General features: G+C 48.3%; 1 protein-coding gene across 4 annotated transcripts; it reads left to right on the top strand.

Annotated features, from left to right (window-relative positions):
* Positions 1 to 23: 23 nt before the first annotated feature.
* On the top strand, positions 24 to 27,810 carry LOC135814340 (probable ATP-dependent RNA helicase DDX10). 4 transcript variants are annotated; one of them, XR_010553174.1, is made up of 22 exons: positions 24 to 243; positions 2,084 to 2,147; positions 2,665 to 2,795; positions 3,149 to 3,229; positions 4,253 to 4,333; positions 6,002 to 6,122; positions 6,861 to 6,975; positions 8,938 to 8,971; positions 9,935 to 9,997; positions 10,788 to 10,892; positions 11,684 to 11,995; positions 12,303 to 12,340; positions 12,807 to 12,894; positions 18,075 to 18,163; positions 18,742 to 18,784; positions 19,699 to 19,806; positions 20,552 to 20,653; positions 21,260 to 21,409; positions 21,545 to 21,748; positions 21,936 to 21,983; positions 27,337 to 27,571; positions 27,680 to 27,810. XR_010553174.1 is itself a non-coding variant. In XM_065327447.1 (22 exons), the coding sequence occupies exons 1-21, from the start codon at positions 157 to 159 to the stop codon at positions 27,481 to 27,483; spliced, it is 2,211 nt and encodes a 736-aa protein (XP_065183519.1). In that variant the 5' UTR covers positions 24 to 156; the 3' UTR covers positions 27,484 to 27,517; positions 27,680 to 27,810. The 4 variants fall into 4 exon arrangements, 3 of the variants coding, with proteins under 3 accessions (XP_065183519.1, XP_065183520.1, XP_065183518.1); XM_065327447.1 differs by having other exon boundaries at positions 27,337 to 27,517; XM_065327448.1 differs by having other exon boundaries at positions 19,699 to 19,788; positions 27,337 to 27,810.

Raw genomic sequence — 27,810 nt, 5'->3', positions numbered from 1 at the left:
AATTTTTCAGTTCAAAATGTCACAAAAATCCATCCATTTTCCATTGTGTTGAGAACAAGAATGATGCCTTTGAAGTTTGATGGTTCTCGTCTCCGCAGCCAGTTCTAGTAGCAGTCAGTCCAGATAACTTTAGGTATTCCACTGATATGAATTGTGATGCCGAAGCGCAAGAAGTTTCACCGCTCTGCGGCTCAGAGCGAGGACAGCGAGCTCGCCTCAATTCTCAAGAAAATCGATGAAATGGTAAGACTTTTTTTATTCAAGAGAACTGTTATACGCCAAGAAATGGAACATGCAGAGCACAATTCAACAGTGAGAACCGTATACGTTATAGAGATCCCATAACGGTCTAAACCACCCAAATGAAAGAGGTTACATGGTGTCTATCGCAGTTTCCCACAATGAAGAACTACTAGTATTATCAAGAGTATAACCCCCCCCCCGTAGGGATTTATATACTCTTGGTATTATTAATATTATACCAGTTATTTTGTCACGAATCCATTTTGCATCATTCTATCCTAGATAAATGTGGATAATGACAATGTTACATTTTGTTGAGGTTATGCTACTTATCTTATGTGGCCAGTGTGGCTGTCAAGAAGTGTGACATGTAAATGTAGTGTGCGAACCAACAAGGGTCCCTGGGAAATTTTTGCAAGATCGTGGGGTTGGTAAATATATTTGGTGGATTTGTTCTTCTTCAAAATCAATGATGGCCGCTGGCATCAGTGACAGTTAACATGTGCGGTAACATACTATCGTCTTGCCTGAAGTGGCGGCTTGCACATTTGTTCCGATCCTGAAAAAAAATACAGTACCCGCCATGCTCGATGATGACACCGATTATTCACTGCCGTAATCTGGACCAGTATCCTCGTTTACTGCTGATGTGGAGTCTTCCTGGCGGCTGCAGCACTCCAACACACTCTATCCGTTTGTACTTTGATAGCCAGTATCAACGGTCTTCAGTTCTCTGTTTGGAAGTGCTGTCAGTTAGCTCCTTCGCACTCCTCTTCGATCAATTTCATTCCTCAGTCGTCACTGAATACTACTCGATATAATTATGTCGGTTGACTACAAGAAAACACTCGTCCAGGATGTTAACCCTTTATTACCGGCCTGCAGACTTTCGATCATATATGATCGAAAGTCTGCAGGCCAGTAATATCTTCGTAACTCGATCATTTCTTGTGCGAATTCAACAATCGAAAGGTCTATTTGGTAGCGGAAACTCCAAGCTATCCAATGCAACAATCGCCGAAGAGTTACGATGTCGGACACCAGAGATATCGCGCGCCGTATTCTCACCTCGGCAAATTCAATTTTTTGATCGATCACTTCGCCATTTTTTTTGGGAAAATCCCATTTCGTGCGCTCTTTGAGCGACTAAGCACATGATAATGACGTCAGCTGAAGTTTGAATCGTCTCAAAAAAATTTGAGCGTTCTGCGATGAAGGAGAGTGGAATGGCGTTGGTGGGACGAATTTGCTTGCATATCGGGCTTGGAGACGACTTTGCTATGTTACTGCGCCTGATCTGTGGCGACTGGAAAATGGAGCTTGGTACCCTGGCGTTGCTCTCGCCAAGAGCTTTCCCACGAGCCCTAGATTGTGAAAATCAAGTGAAGGAGACCAAAGTTATGACCTGGTGAAGTTGGAAATTGTGCTGAAATTCGTAATCCTGGTGCATGCTGTGCAAGTAATCCGGTAATAAAGGGTTAAGAATGCTTTAATACTCTTAGCCATATAGCACTATACTATAACACACAAATTGTGACACGATGGTTCAGACCAGCACAGGTCTGACCAAAAAAAAAGGGGGAGACAGCTACATGGTGATCAGGGAATTAGCTGCAAGCTGGACTGGGAGTGAGAAAGCGACAAAGTGAGGCTTACTAGAGACAGGGGTGCTGGAGTTGCTAGAAAGCTACACAGCATGTTTGCGTTTCCCACGCGTTGCCTTATTGGTTTTCACTGTGACGCTATTTGTACGTTGTGAATTTGTACCCAGCGTGGTTGTAACCTAACGATTACTTTTACGTCATTCACAAGACTGTATCTTCTCTTCTCTGTGCTTCAGCCAACAGATGACTCTCTGTTTTCCAAATTCACTGACTTTCCACTCTCAACACGGACTCAAAAGGGTAGGTGCACTACGAGGTCCCTTTTCGTGTCTAACTTAGATTGTTCACCGTCTGCATGTTGGCAGCCACAACTGCATTCTTGAGAGGGGGAGGATGACAAAGTGGAGAACAGGGTAGTGCTTTGAGGCAAAAGGGGTTTCTGCACCCATGATACTTGGGCAACTGACTGGGCATGCATAGTTGCATTTGCATGATATTGTTCTCCAGGAGCATCCTAAAATACATGTTATTGGGTTTTGTACGCTGTCTATCCATCTTTTATTTTTGACCTCAGGATTTTAGAATGATGGCCTCCTTTTGTAAGATGTTCATGACATCACATGCAGACATTGGGAATTTTTCCACCTTCTTCCTACAAGTAGTCCCTTTACCATTCATTATAGCCCGATGATGTTCGCGTAATGGCAAAGTCTGTCATAGATTCCTCTTCCAAGGGCCGAAGGCAGTAACTTTCGCTATTCACTGTGCCGCCATTTCATTTTGTCTGTACTCTGTATCTACTTGGCTTTCTATCTAGGTTTGCGGCGGTCCGGTTATGCAATACCAACTGCCATTCAGAGAGCGTCGCTCCGCCTTGGCCTCCAGGGCAGGGATGTCCTTGGTGCGTCGAAAACAGGCTCCGGCAAGACGCTGGCGTTTCTCATCCCGGTATGTTTAGTCGTTACTTCTTCCTCTCAAGAACATCCTAGCTCCGTTCCAACTGCATGACGCTACGCTGTCCACCTGTCTACTTTCGCGTCCGTTTCTCTGCTTATTTGTTTGCCTGTCTTTGTCTGTCGTTCTGTCTGTCTCTTTAAAAAAGTCTTATAACACTACAAGTACTTTATTCCCGCAACCCCTGACTGTACGTCAATTACTCTTGAAGTCTTCTTCTTACAAATATATATCTTAGTAAATCTGAAATTTCACATTGTATATCAAATGCTTCTCTGATATAGTGTGATATTAAATGATAATATGTCAGCGTGAAGTATTGTTTTCATGGCCTGGTTGATGTCTAGATCCTGGAGAGGCTTTGGCGCGAGAAATGGTCCAGAAGTGACGGTCTTGGAGCACTGATCATTACACCCACACGTGAACTGGTGAGTTGTTGGCACTGCTATTGTTGCTGCTGCTGCTACTGGGTGTTGCTGTTGTGTTTGCTGCTGCTGCTGCTGTTGTTGTTGGTGGTGGTGGTGGTGCTGCTGCTGCTGCTGCTTGTGGTGGCAGTGGTGGTGGTGCTGCTGCTGCTGCTTGTGGTGGTGGTGGTGCTGCTGCTCCTGCTGCTTGTGGTGGTGGTGGTGCTGCTGCTGCTGCTTGTGGTGGCAGTGGTGCTGCTGCTGCTTGTGGTGGTGGTGGTGGTGCTGCTGCTGCTTGTGGTGGCAGTGGTGCTGCTGCTGCTGCTTGTGGTGGTAGTGGTGGTGGTGGTGGTGCTGCTGCTGCTGCTTGTGGTGGTAGTGGTGGTGGTGCTGCTGCTGCTGCTGCTGCTGCTTGTGGTGGTAGTGGTGGTGCTGCTGCTGCTGCTTGTGGTGGTGGTGGTGCTGTTGCTGCTTGTAGTGGTGGTGGTGCTGTTGCTGCTTGTAGTGGTGGTGGTGCTGCTGCTGCTGCTGCTGCTTGTGGTGGTATTGGTGGTGGTGCTGCTGCTGCTTGTGGCGGTAGTGGTGGTGGTAGTGATGGTGGTGGTGGTGGTGGTGCTACTGCTATCGCTACCGCTGCTGCTATTTCTTGTGATGATGTTAGTGTTATTTCTGCTGCTACTAGAAGGTGTTTTGGTTTTAAATATACGCACGGACCAATGATGATATGAATACTGCTGCCTCTGCTGCAGGTTGTGGCACAGTAGCTAATGCGGTCTCATTCTGTCAACATTGTACAGTATAACCGTTACATGTGTGATTGTTTGATTCTGTGTGATTTAGCGTGATGTGTGATTTAGTGTGATGTGTGATTTTTCATGTGTTTCTTACTAATTTTTCACTCTCACAGTCCATTTCAGCTAATTCAGTTTTTCAGTGCTAGCAGGAAATTGATGCTGGGCACTTGTGATACTGCATGTAACATGATAGCAATTCTTTTTCTGTGTGTGTGTGGTGCTGGGTGTATTGGTTCTGTCTTTGTTTTTGTAGGCATATCAGATTTTTCAGGTGCTGAGGAAAGTTGGATTTTTCCATGAACACATGAATGCGGGCATGGTGACTGGAGGAATGGTATGTTCCGGTCTCTCTCTCTCTCTCTCTCTCTCTCTCTCTCTCTCTCTCTCTAGCCTAGTTCACATTCGACGCAACGCCGACGGTACGGGACGTAAGGGCTTGTCGGGAGGGCTGGGGTGAGCTGTAAATCCTGTACGATTCGTACGACACGACATGCAGCAGTCGTTGCGACGTTCACCGTCGAACGGCGCGAGTCATAAGGCACGGTCCGTGACGGGGTGACTTTTGGACCTAATTTCTCGTTTTTCGAGACTTCTTTTCAATAATTTCTCCTTGAAAGAAGCGGAATCAAGTTCACAATACCAGTTTTTCGTGAAGACCAAAAAATTAGCCCTGAAAGTTGTGGCATTCAAATAATAGCCCCAGGAAATGATAGAATAGTTCGTCTGTCACGCTTCTGAACTATCCCTAAATACAATAAGTGACATGAGATCTTATGTTGCTAAAATTCAACTCAAGTCGTGCTAGCCATTCTGTGAGTTATCATGGGAAGCGCAGTGTTCGAAATGCTAAAAATGTCCAAGTACGAATCGGGAGCAGTCGGCGCACGACGCCGTCTCCGTTCACACTCGAATTGCAGCCGTTTTGTACGCTTGCGTCCCCGTCTACGCCCGTCTACGGTATGAAAAGTTGGATCGATCCAACTCTTCCCGTCGCTTCCCGATCTGTACGGTAGTACGGTTGCGTTCCCGTTCCTGGTGTTCACATTGGACGCCGTCAGACCGTCCCGTCGATCCTTACGTCGCGTCCCGTCGCGCCCCGTCGAATGTGAACTAGGCTTCTCTTTCTCTCTCTCTCTCTCTCTCTCTCTCTCTCTCTCTCTCTCTCTCTTTCTTTCTCTCTCTCTCTCTCTCTCTCTCTCTCTCTCTCTCTCTCTCTCTCTCTCTCTCTCTCTCTCTCTCTCTCTCTCTCTCTCTCTCTCTCTCTCTCTCTCTCTCTATCTATCTTTCTCTCTCTCTCTGTCTGTCTGTCTATCCATCCATCTACTATCTATCTCTCTATGTCCCTCTCGTGTTCTTTCCATAGCCAGTTATTTGGCGGTTTTGTTACTTCTGTTCACAATGCATCCACAGGATCCCTCTAGTCAGGTGCTTTATAATATCGAATATCAATGATGGCACCCACATATTTGCACTGGCTGCACTGGCTGCAGTAGTCTACCGTTGTGCCCATGGCCATCAGGTGTACGGGTTTATTGGCCTGCTATATCTGCAAAATATAGGAACTGTGTCTTCTTGTTTGTGTGTTGAGGGGGGGGGGGGGGGGGTAGAAACAGATCCTTGGCGGAGAGGACCCGGCATAGAAAGCTTGATGTCATGCTGTAATGATGTAGTGGCAAATTTAGTTGAGGCGCCACAGTCTGGTGTCGTTGACACAGACCCTGTGGAGTGTAGTAGACTGTCTGACATGCACTGTACGGGCAGGCTAAGCAGCAGAGGCCCCGGACAGTGCCCTGCACCGGGGGCTCTCTGTTGCCACAGTTTGGGATGGTAGGAGGTAGCTGTAGGCGCCCTTCAAGTGTACTCTTTGGTAGCTGACAGTCCCTTTCTACACCAAACCTCCAATGCCACAGCTAAGACGTTTGCTGCACTTGACGAGACTTGCCCACTGCTATCAGGATGATTAATTTGCTTTGTTCCATCGTATGTTGTGTGCCGTGTCCAGGATTTTGCTGAGGAGGGCAAGCGCATTACCAACACGAACATCATTGTGTGCACACCCGGACGTCTCTTGCAGCATATGGACGAAACGCCAGACTTCCGCTGTGATAGCTTGCAAGTGCTCGGTGAGCGATAAAGTACATGCACCACAGTGTCTTGTGAAGCCTGCCTCATACAGACGCCTTGTTTCAACATGCACTCTCCGCACATAGGCCTGCTTTTAGTGTGCACATACTGAAGTACATAGAAATAGCTGATTAGAATACTTCGAAGTAGAAGCCTAGCCCTGACATCGGCGTCTACAGGAATAATCCCGGCAGTTATATGCGACATTGCGGTACTTAGTGTGTACTTTGTAGTAGTAGTAGTGTGTGTGTGGGTGTGGGTGTGGGTGTGTGTGTGTGTGTGTGTGTGGGCGTGTGTGTGGGTGTGTGTGGGCGTGTGTGGGTGTTCATCCATTTTCTCATTCTCCTGAGTGGTTACCATCACAGTCAGTACATATCCAAGTATGTGGCGGTGGTGTGTGCGTTCGTGCGTGCGTCAAAAGGACATCCAAAATAGGACCTCACTGGCCAGAAAAGCCACTTCAAGCAGCTGTGTAGTACAGTACCAGGCTAAACCATGGCGATCAATTCCTTAGCCTTGCAAGCTGTAGAATGATGTAATCCTAGTACCTGTTGCTACGCCTGACATTGCTTTTTTGCGATCATTGCTTCGGCGATGAGCATGTGTGCGTGTGTGCACACTCGTGCATGCATGTGCGTGTGTAGGTGTGTGTGTGTGTGTGTGTGTGCACGCGCGTGAGTTTTGAACCACTGTACTATGAGCGTTCGGCTTGGACCCCTGTATGTTGATATGTGCAGTATTGGACGAGGCTGATCGGATCCTGGACATGGGCTTTTCAACCACCGTGAATGCATTGGTTGATAACCTGCCGACTGAGAGGCAGACTATGTTGTTCTCCGCTACGCAGACTAAGTGAGTTTGAGCATGAACATATGAAATGCCCTCCCAATGCCCCATATTATATACAGTGGAACTCAGTGATAAGACGTACCCACATGGGCAGCAGTAAAGTGTACTAGTACTTCGTATCTGAGGTGATTCTTATCCTAACATACTTCAGTATTGATCAAGACACCCGTGCTCCGGACAATGTCCGTACTAAGCAAGAGTGCATGTCTTATCAGAGTATGTACTCAGTGAGTTCTGCTGTGTGTACATGTGAACCTAACACGCCACATTTAATAGGCCTTGTTGCACCTGAGTCTGTACTGTTCGCTATTGTTAACCATGGCCTGGTGCCTGAGTCTGTACTGTTCGCTATTGTTAACCATGCCCTGGTGCCCTCCAGAAGTGACCATGGCCTCGTGACGAGTATTTCCAAGTACCGTACTGGCAATATATCTGGTCGCAGTGAGGCCATGAAGCGTTACATTGGCACATGTTTGCCGCACGCAGGGCGTTACATGCAAAGTCGCACAGGAGCCGTTACACAGGTTTCTATATTGCCGCAGTCCTTTTTTTGCTATTGCCGCAGTCCTTTTTTTGCTATTGCCGCAGTCCTTTTTTTGCTATTGCCGCATCATTTTTTGCTATTGCCGCATCATTTTTTGCAAACTGCAATGAAAAGATCGCCGCACCCCGCCGGACGCGCGTTACGAACGCAACGAAAATTTGTCGCACTAGCCTGGTCGCGCGTTACGCCGCACCCCCCTGCGTTACGCGTTACGCGGCAACATATATTGCCAGTACGGTAGTCTGTAAACAAAAGAGTACCTTTTCATTAGTGCTGAAACGATTAGGTTTTTTCCTTAGTGGCTTAGCTGATACCATAACGATCGGCTTATCGGCTAAACGATTATTAATGTAACTACATCAGTACATGTACATTCTGCGAATTTCAAAAAAATTCTGAATCCAACATCGCCAGCGATGGAAAGTGGTCGCATAGATCTGATGATCCGAACAAGTCTGTCAGCTGTTCAGCCTGACCACTGAGACAAATACAGACAAGACAGAGGCAACTCACTGGTTGCAACCCAAGAGCTGATGGTGCCCTTCGCCTGTGACTTCGCTGACTCCGATGATGAAGTCAGAGAAGCCGGCCCGGGGTGCAGATCGGCGAATTTCGACGGATGAGCTGACTTGAGGCGCACCAACAAGTAACTAGTTGCTTTTCCTGTCTACGCTCAAAATAGGCCCAGACGCCAGGCCTAGCTCGTCGTCGAGCAAACTGGTTCGGGAACCGTCGACAGAACGGAAAACATGAAACTGAATACCACTTTACTGTCTTTAGCTCAAAACTACTCGCACGTGGAGGGAACTCCAGCCCCTGCAGCTAGTGTAGACACATACCTGCCCGTTCTGCATGCTGGATGTAAGAAAAGTAGTCAGCTCAAAAGACGGCAACGGTGATCGCGTCGATGTTTCTCAGATCGCGCTAGTCTTTACACGTACATCGATGCTGCAAGCAGGGAGTAGTAAAATACTTTTTTTTAAATTTTACTACTCCCTGGTTGCAAGTGTACAGTCATGTACATATTCGTGTCGGACTCGCAACACTTTTGATGCATGCATGCTTTGTGTGACCCCCAAAAGGGGGGAAATCCCGCACCGAGCGTAAGTACCTTCTACTCGTTTAGCCGATAAAATTGAAATAACCGTTCGATCTATTTCTTATCGAGTAAGTAACGAGTAATCGATATGATCGTTTCAGCACTACTTTTCATGTCATCATGTGCGTTTGGCTGGCACATTCTGGGGTTATCATTCCGTGGCACTACGCAAGCTCTGTCATGGTATTAAATAAAGCTTGTTTTGTTGAAAACATGTTGTTAGTTGACAGCATGTCACAAGGCGGAGGACCAACAAACTCTGTTATCTACCTGCAGGTCATGATGTGTACATTTCTTCTCGTGTTCTTTCTCCGTCCTGCAGATCTGTCCGCCGCCTGGCCAACTTGAGTTTAACGGTACGGTTTCTGTGGTCTTTCTGTAGTACTAGTAGGACAGCTTGTCAGCTCATGTTGATGTAGAATGTAATCCGGAGGATGAAACTGTAGTTATCACCAACCCTCACCACGCCCAGGTCATGCCGCTGCCGCGTGTGACCTAAGCTGGGCGCCCTGCCGCGCGGCATGGAATTAGGGGGTTGCCCTCTGGCCAGCGGCGTATTCGGCAGCACTGGGTGTTGCCTACGGGATCCCAGTTGTGACAAGCGCTCAAGGCGGCAGGGTCAGCCCCAGGCTGGTCACGTACGCGGCAGCCTGGGGCGCGACCTGCAAGGTCGCATTCACATTTGGATCACGGAAGCAACACAGGCGCTTGGGCCACACCCCGGGTCACATCAGGGAAGCCTGTGGGGTCAGGCAGCTCGGTAGGCGTACCGTATACAGGTATGCGTAGGCGTAGCAGCAGGGAAAGATGCATGCTGGAAACACAGCATCATCCGGAAGGTCTCATGGTCGAGCGGCCTTACACAACCGGCACTTCTTACTGTTGTAGCTTGCAGAACGCCAGGTTTTTTCTTCCTTCGTCTCCCCTTTCCCTGCTAGGACGGTTGAGTGGTTATTGTGTGAGGGTACATGTGGACGCTCGTGATCACGCGAGGGGAGGGGGGGGGGGGTGTTTAATGCTTTTACTTCAAAATACTTTCGTTTGGAATTCTCTGTCATGTACTAGTAGATGGCGTGTAGATGGCGTAATTGTCCTCCAGAGGATTTACGTAGGAGGGTGCCAGCAATAATTGTGCTTGTATCTTGTGTGAATGTGTGCGAATTACCACATCCACGCCACACGCTGATCATTGTTCTTGGTGTTCTCCTTGTCTTCTGTTCTGTGTGCATGCGCATGTGTGTGTGTGTGTGTGTGTGTGTGTGTGTGTGTGTGTGTGTGTGTGTGTGTGTGTGTGTGTGTGCGCGCGTGTGTAATAATAGGATCCGGAGTATGTTGCAGTGGATGAAGCTGCTCAGCACAGCACACCTAAGAATCTGACACAGGTAAGCACTTTGACTGTTCTTATACTATTACTGCCATTTACTGGTCAACTCAAACGTTAAGTATGTTTTGACCCCCAGCTATAGGTAGTTGGTTATTGTTTACCCAACTTCTGTATGTTCCTGTAGTCCTCTTACCTGTGTTGATTCCCTTTCGCAACTGCTGCTGTATGGTATGTGTGTGTGCATGTGTGTGTGTGTGTGTGTGTGTGTGTGTGTGTGTGTGTGTGTGTGTGTGTGTGTGTGTGTGTGTGCATGTGTGTGCACTCTGATTTAGCCACTCACACTAGTAGCAAATATTACCTTCACTGGGGGCAGGGGCAACTGCAGTTGGATCCCGGGACGGATACCTGATGCCGTCAATCCTTTTTCTGCACCTTGTCCTCACCCACTTACTGAGGTGTGGTGAGCCCATAAGTGGGATCATTTTCAAGTCCACCCAGAGTTTTGGGGATTTCAGGGGGTGTCGGCCGTTGGGCGGTTCAATAACCAATTGAGTCATCTTTCCAAGATTCCTTTTGAGTCTCTCTCCCCTCTCCCGGGGGGACTCACGTGACCAGTTCTGGCAGTGAGCAACAAGTACAGTGTGCATGTGTGACTGTGTGCATGTGTGTGTGCATGTGTGTGTGTGTGTGTGGGGGGGGGGGGGGTTGTGTGTGTGGGTTGTGTGTGTGTGTGTGTGTGTGTGTGTGTGTATGTGTGTGTGCATGCGTGTGTGTGTGTGTGTGTGTGTGTGTGTGTGAGTGAGTGTTTGTGTGCATGTGCATGTGCATGTTGTGTATTATCTCGGCAGGTGTATATGGAGGTCAACGTGGAGGACAAGCTGATGGCGTTGTACTCATTTATCCGTACCAATCCGCACACCAAGGCTATTGTATTCCTGTCATGCTGCAAACAGGTACTACATGTGTGTGTGTGTGTGTGTGTGTGTGTGTGTGTGTTACAGTGTCAAGTTTTGCACTCTACTAATATTATGGTCACCGTCCAGCTGAACCCTTGGTGCATCTCTGCTTTGAAGTGGACAGTGCAACTCAGATAAGATCATACACCATGGAAACTGAAAACAGAAAAGTGTTGCTAGTATCGGAGGCACTTCTTATCCCAACCTACATGACTCTACTTCAAGACTGTAAAACATGTAATTTTCGGTGTAACTTTAATTTCGGTGATTTTGGTAGAGAAACCAGGCACCTAAATGTAGATTACTTCTAAAAGGCACTAGAGTATGCACTGTATGTGAAAGGAACACTGGTCATCTAATTCTACATTACTAGTACACTGAAACCTGGCAGGTTTCTGGCACCGAAATTTTAATGCACCTAAAATTACATGTTTTACAGTATTGGGCAATTCACCCCTATCCTAGATACTGTCTGTACTCAGCAAATGTACATCTTATCAGAGTGTGCGTACTAGCAGGACTGGCGGAACAGGTTCTTGATTGGCCCGGCCATACCACAGTCATTCATACAGTTTGTGTAAGTTATGATATGGCGGGTATGCATGACTGTCCTCAGCAGTAAACATTCGTTGATAGCCAAACAGTTGGTCCGTCCATGGCCTGGCCGACCATACCGGTTCTGCCACCCCTGACTAGCTGTGTTCTACTGTAGGTTGAAAAGTAACAAATTCCTATCTGTTGGTAGTTCAGGGCCACGTCTAATCCACTTTCTTGTTCCATGTCTGTAGGTGAAGTTTGCATACGAGTGCTTCCGCAAGCTGCGGCCGGCCGTACCACTGCTGGCGCTGCACGGGCGCTTGAAGCAAATCCGACGCTCGGCTATCTACAACGACTTCCGCAACAAGCAATACGCGTACCTTCTCGCCACGGACATCGCGGCGCGTGGCCTCGATTTTCCCGCCGTCAACTGGGTGATACAGATGGACTGCCCGGAGGACGTTGACACGTATATACACCGCGTGGGTCGCACTGCGCGCTACGAGAAGGACGGCCAGTCACTGATTATGCTGACGCCGTCTGAAAAGGATGGAATGCTCAAGGTAACTAAGTGGTCAAGTCTAGTAAGAAGGTCAAAAGCCTATGCGATACTCAACAGTAAAACAGGTGTGTGCGGGGGGGGGGGGGGGGGTGCACATGCATGTATGTGCGTGTGCATGAGAATTAGCAACACATGGAGAAGTCCATCTCAATAGTGCCAGAGGAGAGAGAGAGAGAGAGAGAGAGAGAGAGGGGGGGCATCTCCGGGTTCTCCACTGATGCTGTGCCTGCCTACCGTTTGACCTCACTGCTACACCATTGTTCAACCTATACATGTGTTTCCCTTGTCTGTTTCTGTTTGATCACAAGGCGCTGGAGAAAAGAAAAGTCCCAATTGACGAAGCCAGGTACAGCATAAAAATTATGTATCTTTGCTTGTGTTGTACATTCTGTAAGAGTTTGACTTCTTCATTAATTTTGGTCATCCATAAATAGAAGGAGTAAATTTCACGGATCACATGCAGAGCCATTCAGACTGACTATATTTGCAACGTCCACGTGTAATGGATACTAAATTAGTAATATGTTCATGGTCTCGCCTTTCTAGTTTAAGAGAACATCGTTTACGAAATGCTACTTCTCCGTGCTGCCGTTACTGGGTGTGCGGTCTGTGAAGCCGTAGTTATGACCGTGTGAAACTCCTCAGAAGGCCTATTCCTGTAATGGCCGGATAGCCGATTTAGGCCAGTGTATCGTTCATGGCATGTGGAGATGGCACGCTCATCAACAAACATGGTGCAAGGCCAGTTTGTCTCGCCATCTGGTTTATTGTTTCTGATTCCATGCATGTCTTGCGTATCATTTCTCTTTTAGACCGGATCCGAAGAAGCTGATGCCAATCACTCAGAAACTGGCTGGCTTTTGTTCTGCTGATCAGGAGATCATGCGATGTGCACGGCGGGTAAGCTGGAGAATCCTCCTCCTTGGGAATGTTTGCCTGTATGCCTGTATGCTTGTGTGTACATGGTGTGTGCGTGTACATGGTGTGTGTGTACATGGTGTGTGTGTACATGGTGTGTGTGTGTGTGTGTACATGATGTGTGTGTGTGTGTGTGTGTGTGTACATGGTGTGTGTGTGTGTGTGTGTGTGTGTGTGTGTGTGTGTGTGTGTGTGTGCACTCGTGGGTGGGTGTGCACTCGTGGGTGTGCATGTGTGTGCGTGTGCATGTGCTATGGACGTGTCTGCAAACATGTGCTCGTATTCCATGTACACACACACACACACCATGTACACGGCACGCTTCGAAAATCAGCTTCTATTCGAGTCATGCTTCTATACATGTCATGCTTTTATACGCGACACTACAGTATCAAAGACGAACACAAGGAAACTGCATGACATGTATAGAAGCATGACTCGAATAGAAGCTGATTTTCGAAGCGTGCCGTGACACAGAAGCACGATTTGAATAGAGGTCTGTAAAGTACACGTGCAAGTACATGCGTCGTAGTATGCACTGCACAGTGGAGTCAGGTACGAGATGGACGATGAGTGCTCTGATTCAGAGGGGCGAACATTTAGGAGAGAAATATTTCGGAGGTCTGGAGGGGGGGGGGGGGCATCTAGTGCCATGTAAAACAGCTAGTACCATTAGGAGAAAACACACTGTCTGGTATAAATTATAAATTGTAGGGGTGAAACGATTACACTTTTTGACTACCGAATAACCTAAACCTTTATTGATCGGTTATCGGTTATTTTAACTGGTTTGAGGGAAAGAGACAAACGGGAAAAGTCTGAAGAAAAAATTGACTGTCACCACCAGGACTCGAACCAGGGACCCTCGCTTGTAGCCAGCGATGCTCAAACCACTGAGCTATGGTGTAGTCGTCATCCCAGCAGAGGCCGTTCAACATTTTCTTCAGACTTCGTAACTCACACTTCCTGTGAATCCACACAGGCGGGTGGGACGCAGCCCTCACTGTAACCCACGCACTTCACGTACAAACTAGCACGCGGGGAGCCCCAAGTCATAAAATATTAACTGGTTTGAGGGAAAGAGACAAACGGGAAAAGTCTGAAGAAAAAATTGACTGTCACCACCAGGACTCGAACCAGGGACCCTCGCTTGTAGCCAGCGATGCTCTAACCACTGAGCTATGGTGTAGTCGTTATTTATCGATTATTTCTTCCACAGATAAAAGCAGTATTTAATAGGCGAAAAAATGCGAAAATGAGGGATTTTAAAATTGATACTGTAAGGAAAGTAAAGTTTGCACGTCCGCGTTACCACCGGCTATACAATTGCGTTGAGAAACACAACCAGCTTAGGAAGTTTCGTTGATGCTGTGGAGAAGAGAATTTTTCTCGCACGTTGGTCGATCTACAACCATACGTGTATGATCATGTATCACTGTCTAATCCTATATATAGGATTTTTTGATTTTTTTTCCAATAATCATGATCATGCTTCCGCGCGGGATAAGTTGTGTTCCTAAATTGTATTATAAGGTGTTTGGGCAGTATCAGTAAGTTCTCTTCAGAAGTTTTCAAGAGTGCCAGTATTATCACTTGACTTACAGAGGTGTTTTAGAGAGGACATGTCAGTTGTTTTGACAGATGATCCTATATACATGTATAGGATTTGAGTGTTCTTCATTATCCAGAGTGTTGTAATGGATACAGATGATGATAGAACTGGCAAGGAAAGCAATATAGAATGCAGCTGAATGCTTAGTATGCTGAAGAAGTACGCAGATACCATGAATAGATGCCTGTGATTGATTGGGGAGCACTGCCACAGGGTGGCACATCTAGTGCTTGTAACCGTACTACAGCGGAAGTTTCATTGTGAAAATTGGCCGATCGGCTTGAAATATGATTATTCCTACGGAAGTTTATGGAAAACAGTTCCAAACACCTCATGAAACCCATTTCATCAATTTGCATACCGTATGTCAGCGCCTTTAAAGCCATGGCCTTATATTCGAAACACCGCTGCTTTCCTAGACATTTTAGGTGCAAAATGACTCGCCCACTACACCATGCCATAAAAGTCAAAGTCCACACAGAAATTTCAATCTAAATCCACTTGTTCACCCTTCCTGCTGGGCTGTAAGTTTGTCAGTATAGTACTTATTCCTTCATTTTTACGAACCATACTTCAAATGGCATTTCAGTTATGAAGCCCATGGCTTTATAACTGAGACTGGCTTTATAATCGAATATACCTCCATGGCTTTAAGGGGCCATCCGGCATTATCGATAATTTTCACGGAACGAAAAAGTTTAGTTACGAACTTATGACCCTCCCCCACCTCCTTCAACGAAAAATAGATTGACTTGACAGCTAGAATAGATTGATGTTTCAGCTATCAATAATTTTCAAAAGGAAACTCTCCTCAACCCACCCACCCATAAACGAAACTTTTTCTCTTTGTGAAAAAGATTGATAATTACAGACGGTCCCTAAAGGTGCGGACATACGGTAGGTTGTTTATCTAAATCCTTTAGCCAAAAACCAAATCCTATATAATATAGGATTTGCTGGTGACAGTTTTTAAAAGAGATACTGTGTGCATAATCGAGTATAAATCGAAACTTTTCGAATAATCGATTCTTTAGCTTGTGACGATTTCTATTTCGAGTATTGATGGCTTTGAAGCGGTCTGGAAAGGAAGTATCCCAAGGGTGGTACATCATTGATGCCGACAGGTTTGTCAACAATGAATGCGCTCAAGTTCACGTTCGTTTGCTCATCTGCACTCTGACCTTTTCTCGTGGTGTGAAAGGCTTAGTGCGGATCATAACCAGGAGGCTACACCACAGGTGGGAGGCCTGCAGCAAGGAGAGCTTCTTTGCTTGATGCAAGTTTGTTGATTTCTTTCTCCACGCCGTTCAGGCATTCTTCACCAGAGTGAACGCAATGCCTCCAGGCTTGCTGGCGCCAAACACCACGCGGTGAATGGCGCGGGCTGGCTTTGAAGCACGTCATTGATGCCGACAGGTTTGTCAACAATGAATGCGCTCAAGTTCATGTTCGTTTGCTCATCTGCACTCTGACCTTTTCTCGTGGTGTGAAAGGCCTAGTACGGATCATAACCAGGAGGCTACACCACAGGTGGGAGGCCTGCAGCAAGGAGAGTTTCTTTGCTTGATGCAAGTTTGTTGATTTCTTTCTTCACGCCGTTCAGGCATTCTTCACCAGAGTGAACGCAATGCCTCCAGGCTTGCTGGCGCCAAACACCACGCGGTGAATGGCGCGGGCTGGCTTTGAAGCACGTCATTGATGCCGACAGGTTTGTCAACAATGAATGCGCTCAAGTTCATGTTCGTTTGCTCATCTGCACTCTGACCTTTTCTCGTGGTGTGAAAGGCCTAGTACGGATCATAACCAGGAGGCTACACCACAGGTGGGAGGCCTGCAGCAAGGAGAGTTTCTTTGCTTGATGCAAGTTTGTTGATTTCTTTCTTCACGCCGTTCAGGCATTCTTCACCAGAGTGAACGCAATGCCTCCAGGCTTGCTGGCGCCAAACACCACGCGGTGAATGGCGCGGGCTGGCTTTGAAGCACGTCATTGATGCCGACAGGTTTGTCAACAATGAATGCGCTCAAGTTCATGTTCGTTTGCTCATCTGCACTCTGACCTTTTCTCGTGGTGTGAAAGGCCTAGTACGGATCATAACCAGGAGGCTACACCACAGGTGGGAGGCCTGCAGCAAGGAGAGCTTCTTTGCTTGATGCAAGTTTGTTGATTTCTTTCTCCACGCCGTTCAGGCATTCTTGGCCAGAGTGACCGCAATACCTCCAGGCTTGCTGGCGCCAAACACCATGTGGTGAATGACGCGGACTGGCTTTGAAGCGGTCTGGAAAGGCAGTATCCCCGGGAATGGCACGTCACTGATGATTGGCTTAAGAGTTGAGCTCTGTTTGTGCTGGAGCTGGAGCTGACCACTTCTGCCAACCGGGGGAGGATACAGCAGTCACTTGATCGATATCGCTTCTTCCACTCACCGAAGCAACCGTCAACAAGGCAGCCCGTGTGCCCAGCTGTTCTGAAGCTTAGCGTAATGTGGGGGCATGGAGGCCAGTCAGAACACACCAAGTAAAGTATGCCACATTAGTCTTGTTCTTGTTCTGACCGCCACAATTATCAGCATGTAAGAAGCACTCGAAGCACCCTTTTCTCAGACCATGGCTCCCTAGTGACTTCACGATGCGTATGCGGTTTGGAGCAGTGGTGTCTCGGAAAGCCTACATTGCGCACGATTGCAATACATGGCGACAGTTATCAACTGCCCCTAAAGTCTCGTCAAGAACAAGGCTTGACTCCATCTATGGTTGACACCTTTAGCTCTTCAACAAGTGCTCGTTGGTAGGGCGATAGCTTGTCTGAGAATGTTCTCATCACTTCCGGTGCGAGTGGGTAATCGTTGAAGTAGTGATGCAGCGAAGTGGGTACCTCAAGGTCGCACTCGGCGATGAATCCAGTGCTCGAATCTACAGGGTATGTCAGTATCTCGGACAGGTTCTTGTCGCACCAGGCGAACTCGGATGTCGGCATACTCTAACATATAGCCCAACCATACAAGTTGTTGGTATCAAGGTACAGCAGGTGTGTTGTCGGCTGGGCAGGATTGTACTCGTCCATAGTTGGGTTGTTGGCCTTGCCGTACCGCTGCGACGCCATGGAGATGCCCCCACGTAGACCGGCCTCGACAAACAGATGCATGTCTACATCTGTGAGCAGCTGTAGTTTAATCTAGGAGGACCGCAGTAGGACATCCCATGCATATCCTACGTAGCACCATAAAACACACACCACAAACAAACACAAAAAAATATCAGTACGCCGTACTAACTCCAAAAGTAGCGGTGGAACGAAATGAGGACAAGATTGAAGCCGCGAAAGGACGCATGTGCAGGAACTTTGTACGCACAGCAATTACAGATAACCAGTAGGCACACTGCTGGAGTAGTATGCAGAAGCGAATAGCATAAGATGCCCTTTTAGCACATGAAATCCTAGCTATCCCAAATGCCTGAATACTCTTCTGTGCATGCAATATGTTTCAGGATTTGGCTGTGGCTGTGCTGATGATGCTGATATGTTTCCTGTGCCCACGTGCTCTTCTGCCAGGCATTTGTGTGTTATGTCAAGTCCGTGTATATTCAACCCAATAAGGAGATCTTCGACGTCAGCTCGATTCCGCTTCAGTCGTATGCTACGTAAGTGTATTGGGGTTCCCCTAGCCCTGCATGCACTCTGTTCATGGAGTCTTTTCAGTTTTCACATGTAGTTACTGTAAAAGCAGAAATTTTCGGTGGTGTAATATTTTCGGTATTCTCCAAAATCGGCGATTCGGTGGAGGGAAATTTTCGGTAAAACCCGTTTTCCAGGTAAGTGTACTTGTACTACACGTATACAGTACCGGTAGTACCGAAATTTTCGGTGCCTTTAATTTTCGGTAAAAATTGTCGGCACCAAGGTTACCGAAAATATAACACCACCAAAAATTTCTGCTTTTACAGTACATGTAGTTACGTGAGGATTTGATGACCCATCAAGTATATCAATTGTGTGCTACTGCACGTTTTGGAAGAGTTGTCAGTGAAGGTGGTGTCACTTTGTTGCGGTGTCAAACGCATTGACAAATGTGCTTGAACTTATCTGAACTGGTACTCATCGAATGGCTTTTGATTGTGTCTTGTGCGCAAGTGTGTAGATTGCCATTGTGCGGCTCGCTTTGTTTGCTGTAAGTCAAAGCTCTTTTTTTCCTTTGTTTTGTTCCGTTCACTGCCTGCAGGTCACTAGGGCTTAGCGTGACGCCTAATGTCCGGATAGTGGAGGTGAGTTGGGCTCCTGCAGTCCTGCTGCCATTGTACAGTCCATTGCCATAATTATACTTTCTTTTTCTTTTCAATTTTTGTGAATCTACGAAGTGGTAGCGACCTCGACGATAATATTTTTTAAAGGAAGTACATTGCTCCTACACTGGAGCTCGCGCTTTTCTCGCCGACCTGACTTTGAGCAGCGAGTGGTGCTTTCTTGCAGGCTTGCCGAGTGGAAGGTTCGATGGACTTCTCGTGTGGATGGCAGTCCTGAGTCAGTCGAGTGTCAAGTCAGGTCGGCGGGGAAAGCACGAGCTCCGGTGTGGGAGCAGCCTGCTTCCTTTTTGTGAATCTAGGTAGCCAGAGTGCACCTTTGTGAGAGGACGTGTATGTAACAGCCGGCACTCACGTGAATACACTCATAGTACATGTGTATGGGATTATGGAGACATTGTATTTCTGTGCCTCTTAGAGACATAAGAGAAATTAGCGACAAACACGGCCATTCTCTGAAGTAACTCTGAGGTAGCTCTGAAGTCAAGTAACTGATTTTCTTAGAGGACAGGGCTGCTCTTAAAAATCTTGGACATGCAGAGGTGCAAACCTGCTTCTTTATACGTTTGGTCTACTTTAGAAGAAGTACAGTCAATTTCGCTTATAACGACACTCGGCGGTGCATCAGAAAAGTGTCCTTATTCGCGAAGTGTCGTTATACCCGAAGTCTCATTATATGTATTACAGTTGGATGGGGCTTTGCTCTGGGCATGGGAATTCTGTCATTATTCGCGAATTGTCATTATATCCGCAGTCGTTATTAGCGAAGATGACTGTACTTGTTTTTTAAACATTCTGATGGTAGCACCATGATAGTCTTAAACTGCTGTGATATGAATTTGTCTCTCGTGCACTATTCGATGGTGTTCTGTCTGCAGAAAGCCGAGAAGAAACGTCAAGCTCAGGCTGCAGCTGCTGCCAGTGGGGTGGAAGCCAGGCCTGCGCACTCAGCGGAACGGCCGAAACTGGTGAGACAGGAGGCACTTGTGAGTCCTGTGTGTGTACATGCATGGTGTGCGTGCGTTCGTGCGTGTGTGTGTACGTGTATGTATGCCAGCTCTCATTACAGCCTTCAACTCTTGATTCATTAGTCACTCTGAGCTAACGCCCTACTGATTCATTAGGGGATGCATGCCTGCATGTGGAATTATCAGTACACTACTGTGTGTGTAGGTGCATGTTTTGGCTTGCTCTCCATGTGCTAGTTACATGTCCCAATATATACCATTTCTGCGTAGAGTTCTGGTATGACCTCTCCCTAGTGAATAGTGCTTGTTGTGGTCTGATCACTATGTTCTTTCCTGGTGCAATGTATTTACCCTGCATTTAACAGAATACACTGAATTTATTGTTCAAAAATTGGGAAAATTGGGAAAATGAGAAACGATGATATCTGCTGCCTTCGCAGTGTAGAACCTCTGGCATTGTACTTGTACTTGTACTGATTTGTTCGTTTGCAGTGCAAGTACTTGTACTTCAAAAGTACATATGCCTTTCTGCAAGATTACTTGTATTTTGGGATGTTGTACTCTTGGATAACAAAGCAAGTCTCTTTCACTATTTCTCGCTTTCTCTCTATGCCCCTCTCTTTCTCTAACTCACACACACACACACACGCACACACACACACACACACACACACACACACACACACACACACACACACACACACACACACACACACTTTTTCTTTCTCTGTTTCTACCTCTCCCGTTCACTTTATTACTGAAGGACGTCTCTGACAGTGACAGTGGCAGTGAAGAGGACAGTGATGATGATGACAATGATGATACGCTACTCAAGCCCAGGAAAACCCAGCGGCATCTTGATGAGGTAGGTAGCAGATTACTACTAGCAATGCCTTGCCTGTTCGTCATTAGCGGATACCGTGCTGCGCCCTGTTGCTCTCCTCAGTTTACTATGACTGCCATGCACCCGTTAGGTTATGCCTGGACACAGTGTTACCAGACCGGTTTTCCAAGCACACGGCAGCAATGAGAGCATGCATAATTGTGCGAATGTCGTCATTTTAGCATGGCTTTTGGAAGACCACTTTCAAACGGGGTGTTTGTAGATGCTTTGAATTAGGCACAGAGGCCTGCCAGAGGCCTTTGATGGAATTCGTCACTTACGCTAATTCTGGGCTATTGTTGCTTTGTTTGAAATCTTTTATAGATGCTGCTGCTGCTTGTTGCTGCTGCTGCTGTTGTTGTTGTTGTTGTTGTTGTTGTTGTTGTTGTTGTTGTTGTTGTTGTTGTTGTTGTTGTTGTTGTTGTTGTTGTTGTTGGTGATGCTGTTGATGGTGCTGCTGCTGCTGCTGCTGCTGTTGTTGTAGCTGTGGCTGTGGCTGTGGTTTTTGTTAATTTTTTAGTTTAGCCACTGATCTTGTTGTTGCTACTTGTTGTCATTGCGCAAACATATCTATCCTCTATCTTGTAGGAATGTGGCAAGGAAATGCTCAAGGACGTCGAGAAATCCAAACAGAAAGCCAGCACCAAAGTCAAGACGAAAGTGCAAGCAGCCCGTTCAATACTGAAGAAGCCCTTAGCCAAAACCAACAGTCACGTCGTGTATGGTGAAGATGGCGAGGTGAGACTAGATTGCTTTGGGAAAGGACCGTTGCCGAATTTACCATTCTCGACTACATTGATTCCTGTTCCCTATCTGGTGACCTTGTAAGTGATCTGTACTACTGCTGCTGCTGCTGCTGTTCAATTGTTCCAGGTTGAATCGTCTGTCAGCTTCAAGGCACCCGCAGTAGCAAACCCCGGCTCGGATGATCTTGGCCACTTGCAGCCTGTTCCCCTGGGCGAGGAAGACTCCCAGGCGACTGGCGGACTGGACCTGGTGGCCGCAAGTCGAGAGATGCGCGGTGCTGACCGCCTTGACAGACTGCGGCATAAGCAGCGTGTCAAGGAGATGCATAAGGTTAGTGTCTGCGTGACCACCGGGCGTATAGAGCAGCTGGATAGCTGCTGAACCTTGCATTCATGCAGTCCCCTTGTCCTACTCTTTGTGTGCGTTGTACATGTAGCGTGTTGAGCCTAAACGATACTAAACGGTATGCCTTGCTTGGTGTGACTCATGTGTTTTCCTGCACTTGTCTGGTATATAGGAGCAGCGGCGGAAAGAGAGAGAGGAAAACCGCCGAGAGGTGGATGAGGTGAGTTTCCAGTGTTGCCCCTGGTGTTTCCCTGTAGCACATCTACAGGTACCGTCCAGTGTGTCTGATTGATGTGTTGCCGAGTGCGAGTTGTTTAGCACCGGCATGCGTTGTACGTTGTGGAAACACATCCACTTTAAAAAAAAATCCAGTATACATGGTTGACCAGGGTTGTTCGTATACATGGTTGACCAGGGTTGTTGGACCTAAAACAGTGCGTCTATTTAAAAGTATGCACTGCACTGTACTTCAGCTCACGGTGGTACATGTGATGTATGCACTGCACTGTACTTCAGCTCACGGTGGTACATGTGATGTATGCACTGCACTGTACTTCAGCTCACGGTGGTACATGTGATGTATGCACTGCACTGTACTTCAGCTCACGGTGGTACATGTGATGTATGCACTGCACTGTACTTCAGCTCACGGTGGTACATGTGATGTATGCACTGCACTGTACTTCAGCTCACGGTGGTACATGTGATGTATGCACTGCACTGTACTTCAGCTCACGGTGGTACATGTGATGTATGCACTGCACTGTACTTCAGCTCACGGTGGTACATGTGATGTATGCACTGCACTGTACACGGCCACAATCTTGACAGCGCGATGGGCGGTTTGAAATTTTGAAGCTCCGATCCAGGGCATCTGTGCAGCTGTGAACGTGACCGTGTAGATTTAGCATGTGACAACTAGTAGCAGGCTATGGGTAGTGATACTGATGCGGCCACCAGCCAAGCCCCAGCTGGACGTCGATGCTGTGTTTGTGCGGGTAATGGCGTCTGTAGAACCAACTGTTCCTGCCGCCAAGCAGAACGTCCGTGCTCGAACTGCACTCCGGGAAAGAAGCAGAAATGTTCAAATCGCAGGCCTACGGTAGGGTGTACGCGTGAAGTGCGTACGTCTCCGTTGCCAGTGGTAGAACAGGTTGACGACACAAACCCGTTACGTGCGGACTCAAGCCAAATCGTGAGTGAGTGCAAAGAGCTTTCGGCAGCCGCTTCCGCAACTGCCCAGAGCATCAACGCACTCATCACGGAGTGCCGTCATGGCGTTGACATGGGACAAACTGAGCCACGAGAGAGAACTTCAACAACAATAGCAACTACTCGGGACTCTGACAGCCGGCCTGCTGAAAGCACCTTGAACACGAACATCCGCAACGGCAACGAACAAGCCGTACATCTCCCAGCGCTAGCAGTGGGCTCCCCCTCTCAGTCACAAGAAACCAGGAGCGAATCACAGCCTATGGAACCCACAAGTCAATCTGTGCACTCTGCCCACTTGAGTGAGGCGAACACCACTCCTCACTCGGTCTCGGACGTATACTCTGAGGTCGTACATTGGAAGAAGCGGTTCTTCAAGCTCCCAACAGGCTCGGCCGGGAAGCGATTTGTAACATTGATGTGTGAACAGATCCAGGACTTTGTTCAGTCTGCTGGTACCCACAGAACAGCGCTGTACAACCTAGCCGTGCTCCCAGCTCTGTTACTACAACAAACGTATCGTCGATCCAAGCCCAAGGACAACACGAGTCACCTCCAGCGCCGGATGGCCCTCTGGGCAGATGGTAATATCACTGCTCTGGTTGAGGAAGGACGCTGCCTGCAACGGCATCGTGAGCCACACCGAGGAGCACGTCGACGAGGTGAGCAGGACAAGGCAAGGCATTTTGGTTCCCTCATGGCAGAAGGACGTGTGCACGATGCCCTGCGTTCCCTATCTGAAGCTGAGTCCACGCAGTCATCCGGTGTGTTAGGTATCGATGACTCGATCACCATCAAGGACTCCACCACAACCGTGCGGGCAGCCCTGGAGAGTAAGCATCCTTGCGGCACTCCAGCAGCAGAGCACATCCTGATAGCGGGAGCAGCGCCTCAGTGCCACCCAATCCGATTTGATTCCCTGACTGCCGACCTCGTGAAAACCGTGGCCATGCAGGCGAAAGGCTCGGCAGGTCCCTCTGGTCTCGACTCGTCAGCATGGCGACGTATGTGCTCGGCGTACAAAGGGGCCTCCAACAACCTTTGCTCGGCGATGGCGTCCTTCGGCCGCTTGCTAGCAACACAAACCTTGCCGCCAGACTCTCTTACCCCCTTCACCGCCTGTCGTCTAATTGCCCTGGACAAGAACCCAGGTGTCAGGCCCATTGGGGTGTCTGAGGTCCTCCGTCGCATTCTAGCCAAATCCATTCTCCGAGTAACGTCAGACGATGTAATGGAGGCCTGTGGTTTTCTCCAGAAGTGTTCTGGATTGCCAGCTGGGATAGAAGCAGCGGTCCACGCCATGAAGCGCTTGTATGAGGACGCCACAACTGAAGGAGTCCTACTAGTTGACGCGAAGAATGCCTTCAATTGCCTGAACCGCCAAGCAGCTCTTCACAATGTTCGCCACTTGTGTCCTTCCCTGGCTACCACACTGCTGAACTGCTACCAAGATGATGCCCGCCTCTTCGTTTCTGGCGGTGGTGAGCTTTCCTCCGCAGAGGGTACCACACAAGGTGACCCTCTGTCGATGGTTTTCTATGCCCTCGCTACATTACCATTCGTACGGCACCTCCGCACTACCCACGCCAACATCCGTCAATTGTGGTATGCCGATGATTCAAGTGGTGCAGGCAAGCTACGGGCCCTTCGACGCTGGTGGGATGATGTGGACGAGACCGGGAAACCTTACGGTTACCATGTCAACGCCTCGAAGACTCTCCTCCTCGTCAAGCCTGACCTGCTCAACCTGGCCCACAGTGTCTTTGCAGGAACTGGCATTGAAGTGGTCACGGATGGAGCACGCTACCTGGGTGCCGCTATAGGGACACCGGATTTCATCGCTGGCTATACAGCTGGGAAAGTACAAGACTGGCAGCAGGAGCTTATGCGACTGTCCGAGATTGCCACTACCGAACCTCATGCGGCGTATGCCGCCCTCACACACGGATTGCGTGGTCGATGGACATATCTCCTTCGTACACTGGAGTTCTCAGCTGAACAGCTGCAGCGCCTGGATGACACGGTCACGGAGCACTTCCTTCCGGCTCTGACAGGGAAACGCACATTCACGGCGGATGACCTCTCTCTTCTACGGCTACCTTGCCGGCTCGGTGGAATCGGTTTGCCATACTTCAAAGAAATTGCTACCTCCCAACTGCAGGCTTCCCAAGTCATCACGAGCAGCCAGGTTGACGAGATCATCCACCAGCACGATCGAGAGTGGCAGCATCATTCCTGCGACTTTGTGGATCAGCTAGCCCGCCGTGAGAGAGCATCTGCTGCCAAGTCCTCCAAGAAAGCTAGTGCTGCCTCTTTCGCTGCTCTCCGAGAAGCTGCGGACCGCCCCTTGACCCGTCGTATGGATGAGCTGTCCCGCAAAGGCCCCTCTTCCTGGCTCACTGCTCTTCCTCTCAAGGAACATGGGTTCCACCTCTCGAAGCAGGAGTTCAGGGACGGCCTTGCATTGCGGTATGACTGGCCTCTCCTCGATGTCCCCACGAAGTGTGCCTGCGGAGTTCTGTTCTCCACTGCTCATGCCATGTGTTGCCCCCGGGGTGGCTTCCCTACAATCCGCCATAACGAAGTCCGTGACATGGTAGGGGAGCTACTCACGGAGGTCTGCCACGCAGTGGCAATCGAGCCTCAGCTAGCCCCGCTCTCTGGAGAGGTGTTTATGGCTGCATCAACAAACACCGCCGAGGATGCCGCCGCTGATGTCCGTGCCCGTGGCTTCTGGACCCGAGCACAGGATGCTTTCTTTGATGTACGCGTCTTCCATCCTGATGCGGCGTCCTACTCGGCCCAACCACTGGATGCCCTACTGCTTCAGCACGAGCGCCAGAAGAAGCTGCAGTACGGAGAGCGAATCGTCAATGTGGATCGTGGCACATTCAGCCCGCTGGTGTTGTCAACTTCTGGTGTTGCCGCCCCTGAATGTGAAAGGTTCCTTAAGCGCCTCTGTGGTTTGCTTGCCAGGGCTGATTCCAGCATGCCCTATGCACACCATGTTGCATATGTGCGCTGCAGGCTGTCTTTCGCGCTGCTCCGGTCCGCTGTCATGTGTGTCCGTGGGTCTCGGTCGGCATACCATCGTCCAGCTAACGAGCTCAGGGAGCTGGCAGTGGTTGAAAGCCGGATCTAAAACCATTTGTGTTTTAGTGTGACTCTCGCCATTCCGGAGACATATTGTCCACACCTGTGTAGTATTTTTAATATTATCTTCCTATCATACCCTGGTTTCTCATCATTGTGTCGCTTTTGCCCGTACAAGAGGCTTTATCACTGCACTGTACTTCAGCTCACGGTGGTACATGTGATGTATGCACTGCACTGTACTTCAGCTCACGGTGGTACATGTGATGTATGCACTGCACTGTACTTCAGCTCACGGTGGTACATGTGATGTATGCACTGCACTGTACTTCAGCTCACGGTGGTACATGTGATGTATGCACTGCACTGTACTTCAGCTCACGGTGGTACATGTGATGTATGCACTGCACTGTACTTCAGCTCACGGTGGTACATGTGATGTATGCACTGCACTGTACTTCAGCTCACGGTGGTACATGTGATGTATGCACTGCACTGTACTTCAGCTCACGGTGGTACATGTGATGTATGCACTGCACTGTACTTCAGCTCACGGTGGTACATGTGATGTATGCACTGCACTGTACTTCAGCTCACGGTGGTACATGTGATGTATGCACTGCACTGTACTTCAGCTCACGGTGGTACATGTGATGTATGCACTGCACTGTACTTCAGCTCACGGTGGTACATGTGATGTATGCGCGCTGACGCTATACAGTTTGATGCAGCAGTCAGTAAACATGCCAATGTATCCTGTACATGGTATGTACCGTACTCGCGTGATTAGTGTCCCTGGGGCACTATTCTTTCAACGTTCATCACAGATAGGGCACTATTCAAGAGAGGGAGCTGTTTTTTCAATGTTGGTACGATTGCGTCATTCACCATACCATAATAATAATATTACTTGAAAAACCAGAGTCTAAAGTTTACAATAAACTCTCGTGGGTCAACAGAAGCTGCAAGAATTTTGATCCCGAATCCAATACTAGTAGGTCAATTACATTGTACATGGACAAGAACATCAGCAAAATAACACCCAAACTTGAACACCCACTTGATTACAGTGGAGAATCCATAAATACAAATACAATGCAATACAATTACAAACCCGGGAAGGGGGCACTATTCAAGAGAGGGCGTTTTTTCATTGGCACTCAGAGACAGGGGCACTATTCAAGAGACGGCTCTAACTCTTATCACGCGAATACGGTATGCATGTGCATATCCAATTCTGTGTGTTTTCTGTGCTGACTGCTTCACAGGACGGTGACGACGAAGATGCAGGAGTTCAACTTGGAGCGCGGCTGGGCGGCGAGAGTGACGAGGGTGCATCATCTGCCTCAGAAGATGAAAGCCCTCCCCCGACCAAGCGACGGAAAGCTGCTGTAGCAAAACGTACCAAATCCTAGTCACCTGTTGTAACACTGAGGCACACTTGCCTAGGTTTGTGTACCAAATCCTAGTCACCTGTTGTAACACTGAGGCACACTTGACTAGGTTTGTGTACCAAATCCTAGTCACCTGTTATAACACTGAGGCACAGTTGCCTAGGTTTGTGTACCAAATCCTAGTCACCTGCTGTAACACTGAGGCACACTTGCCTAGGTTTGTGACAACTAACTTGTACAGTACTGTATTATAGTGTACATTCTTACTAGTAACCTTTTTTAGGCTAAAGGCAGTATTTAATAAGAGACAATGTAAATACACTCTACAGCCACGGTTGGCTGCATTCA

The sequence above is a fragment of the Sycon ciliatum genome, chromosome 4, assembly GCF_964019385.1.
Source record: "Sycon ciliatum chromosome 4, ocSycCili1.1, whole genome shotgun sequence".
NCBI lineage: Eukaryota > Metazoa > Porifera > Calcarea > Leucosolenida > Sycettidae > Sycon > Sycon ciliatum.
This window is presented reverse-complemented; position numbering and strand designations above follow the sequence as displayed.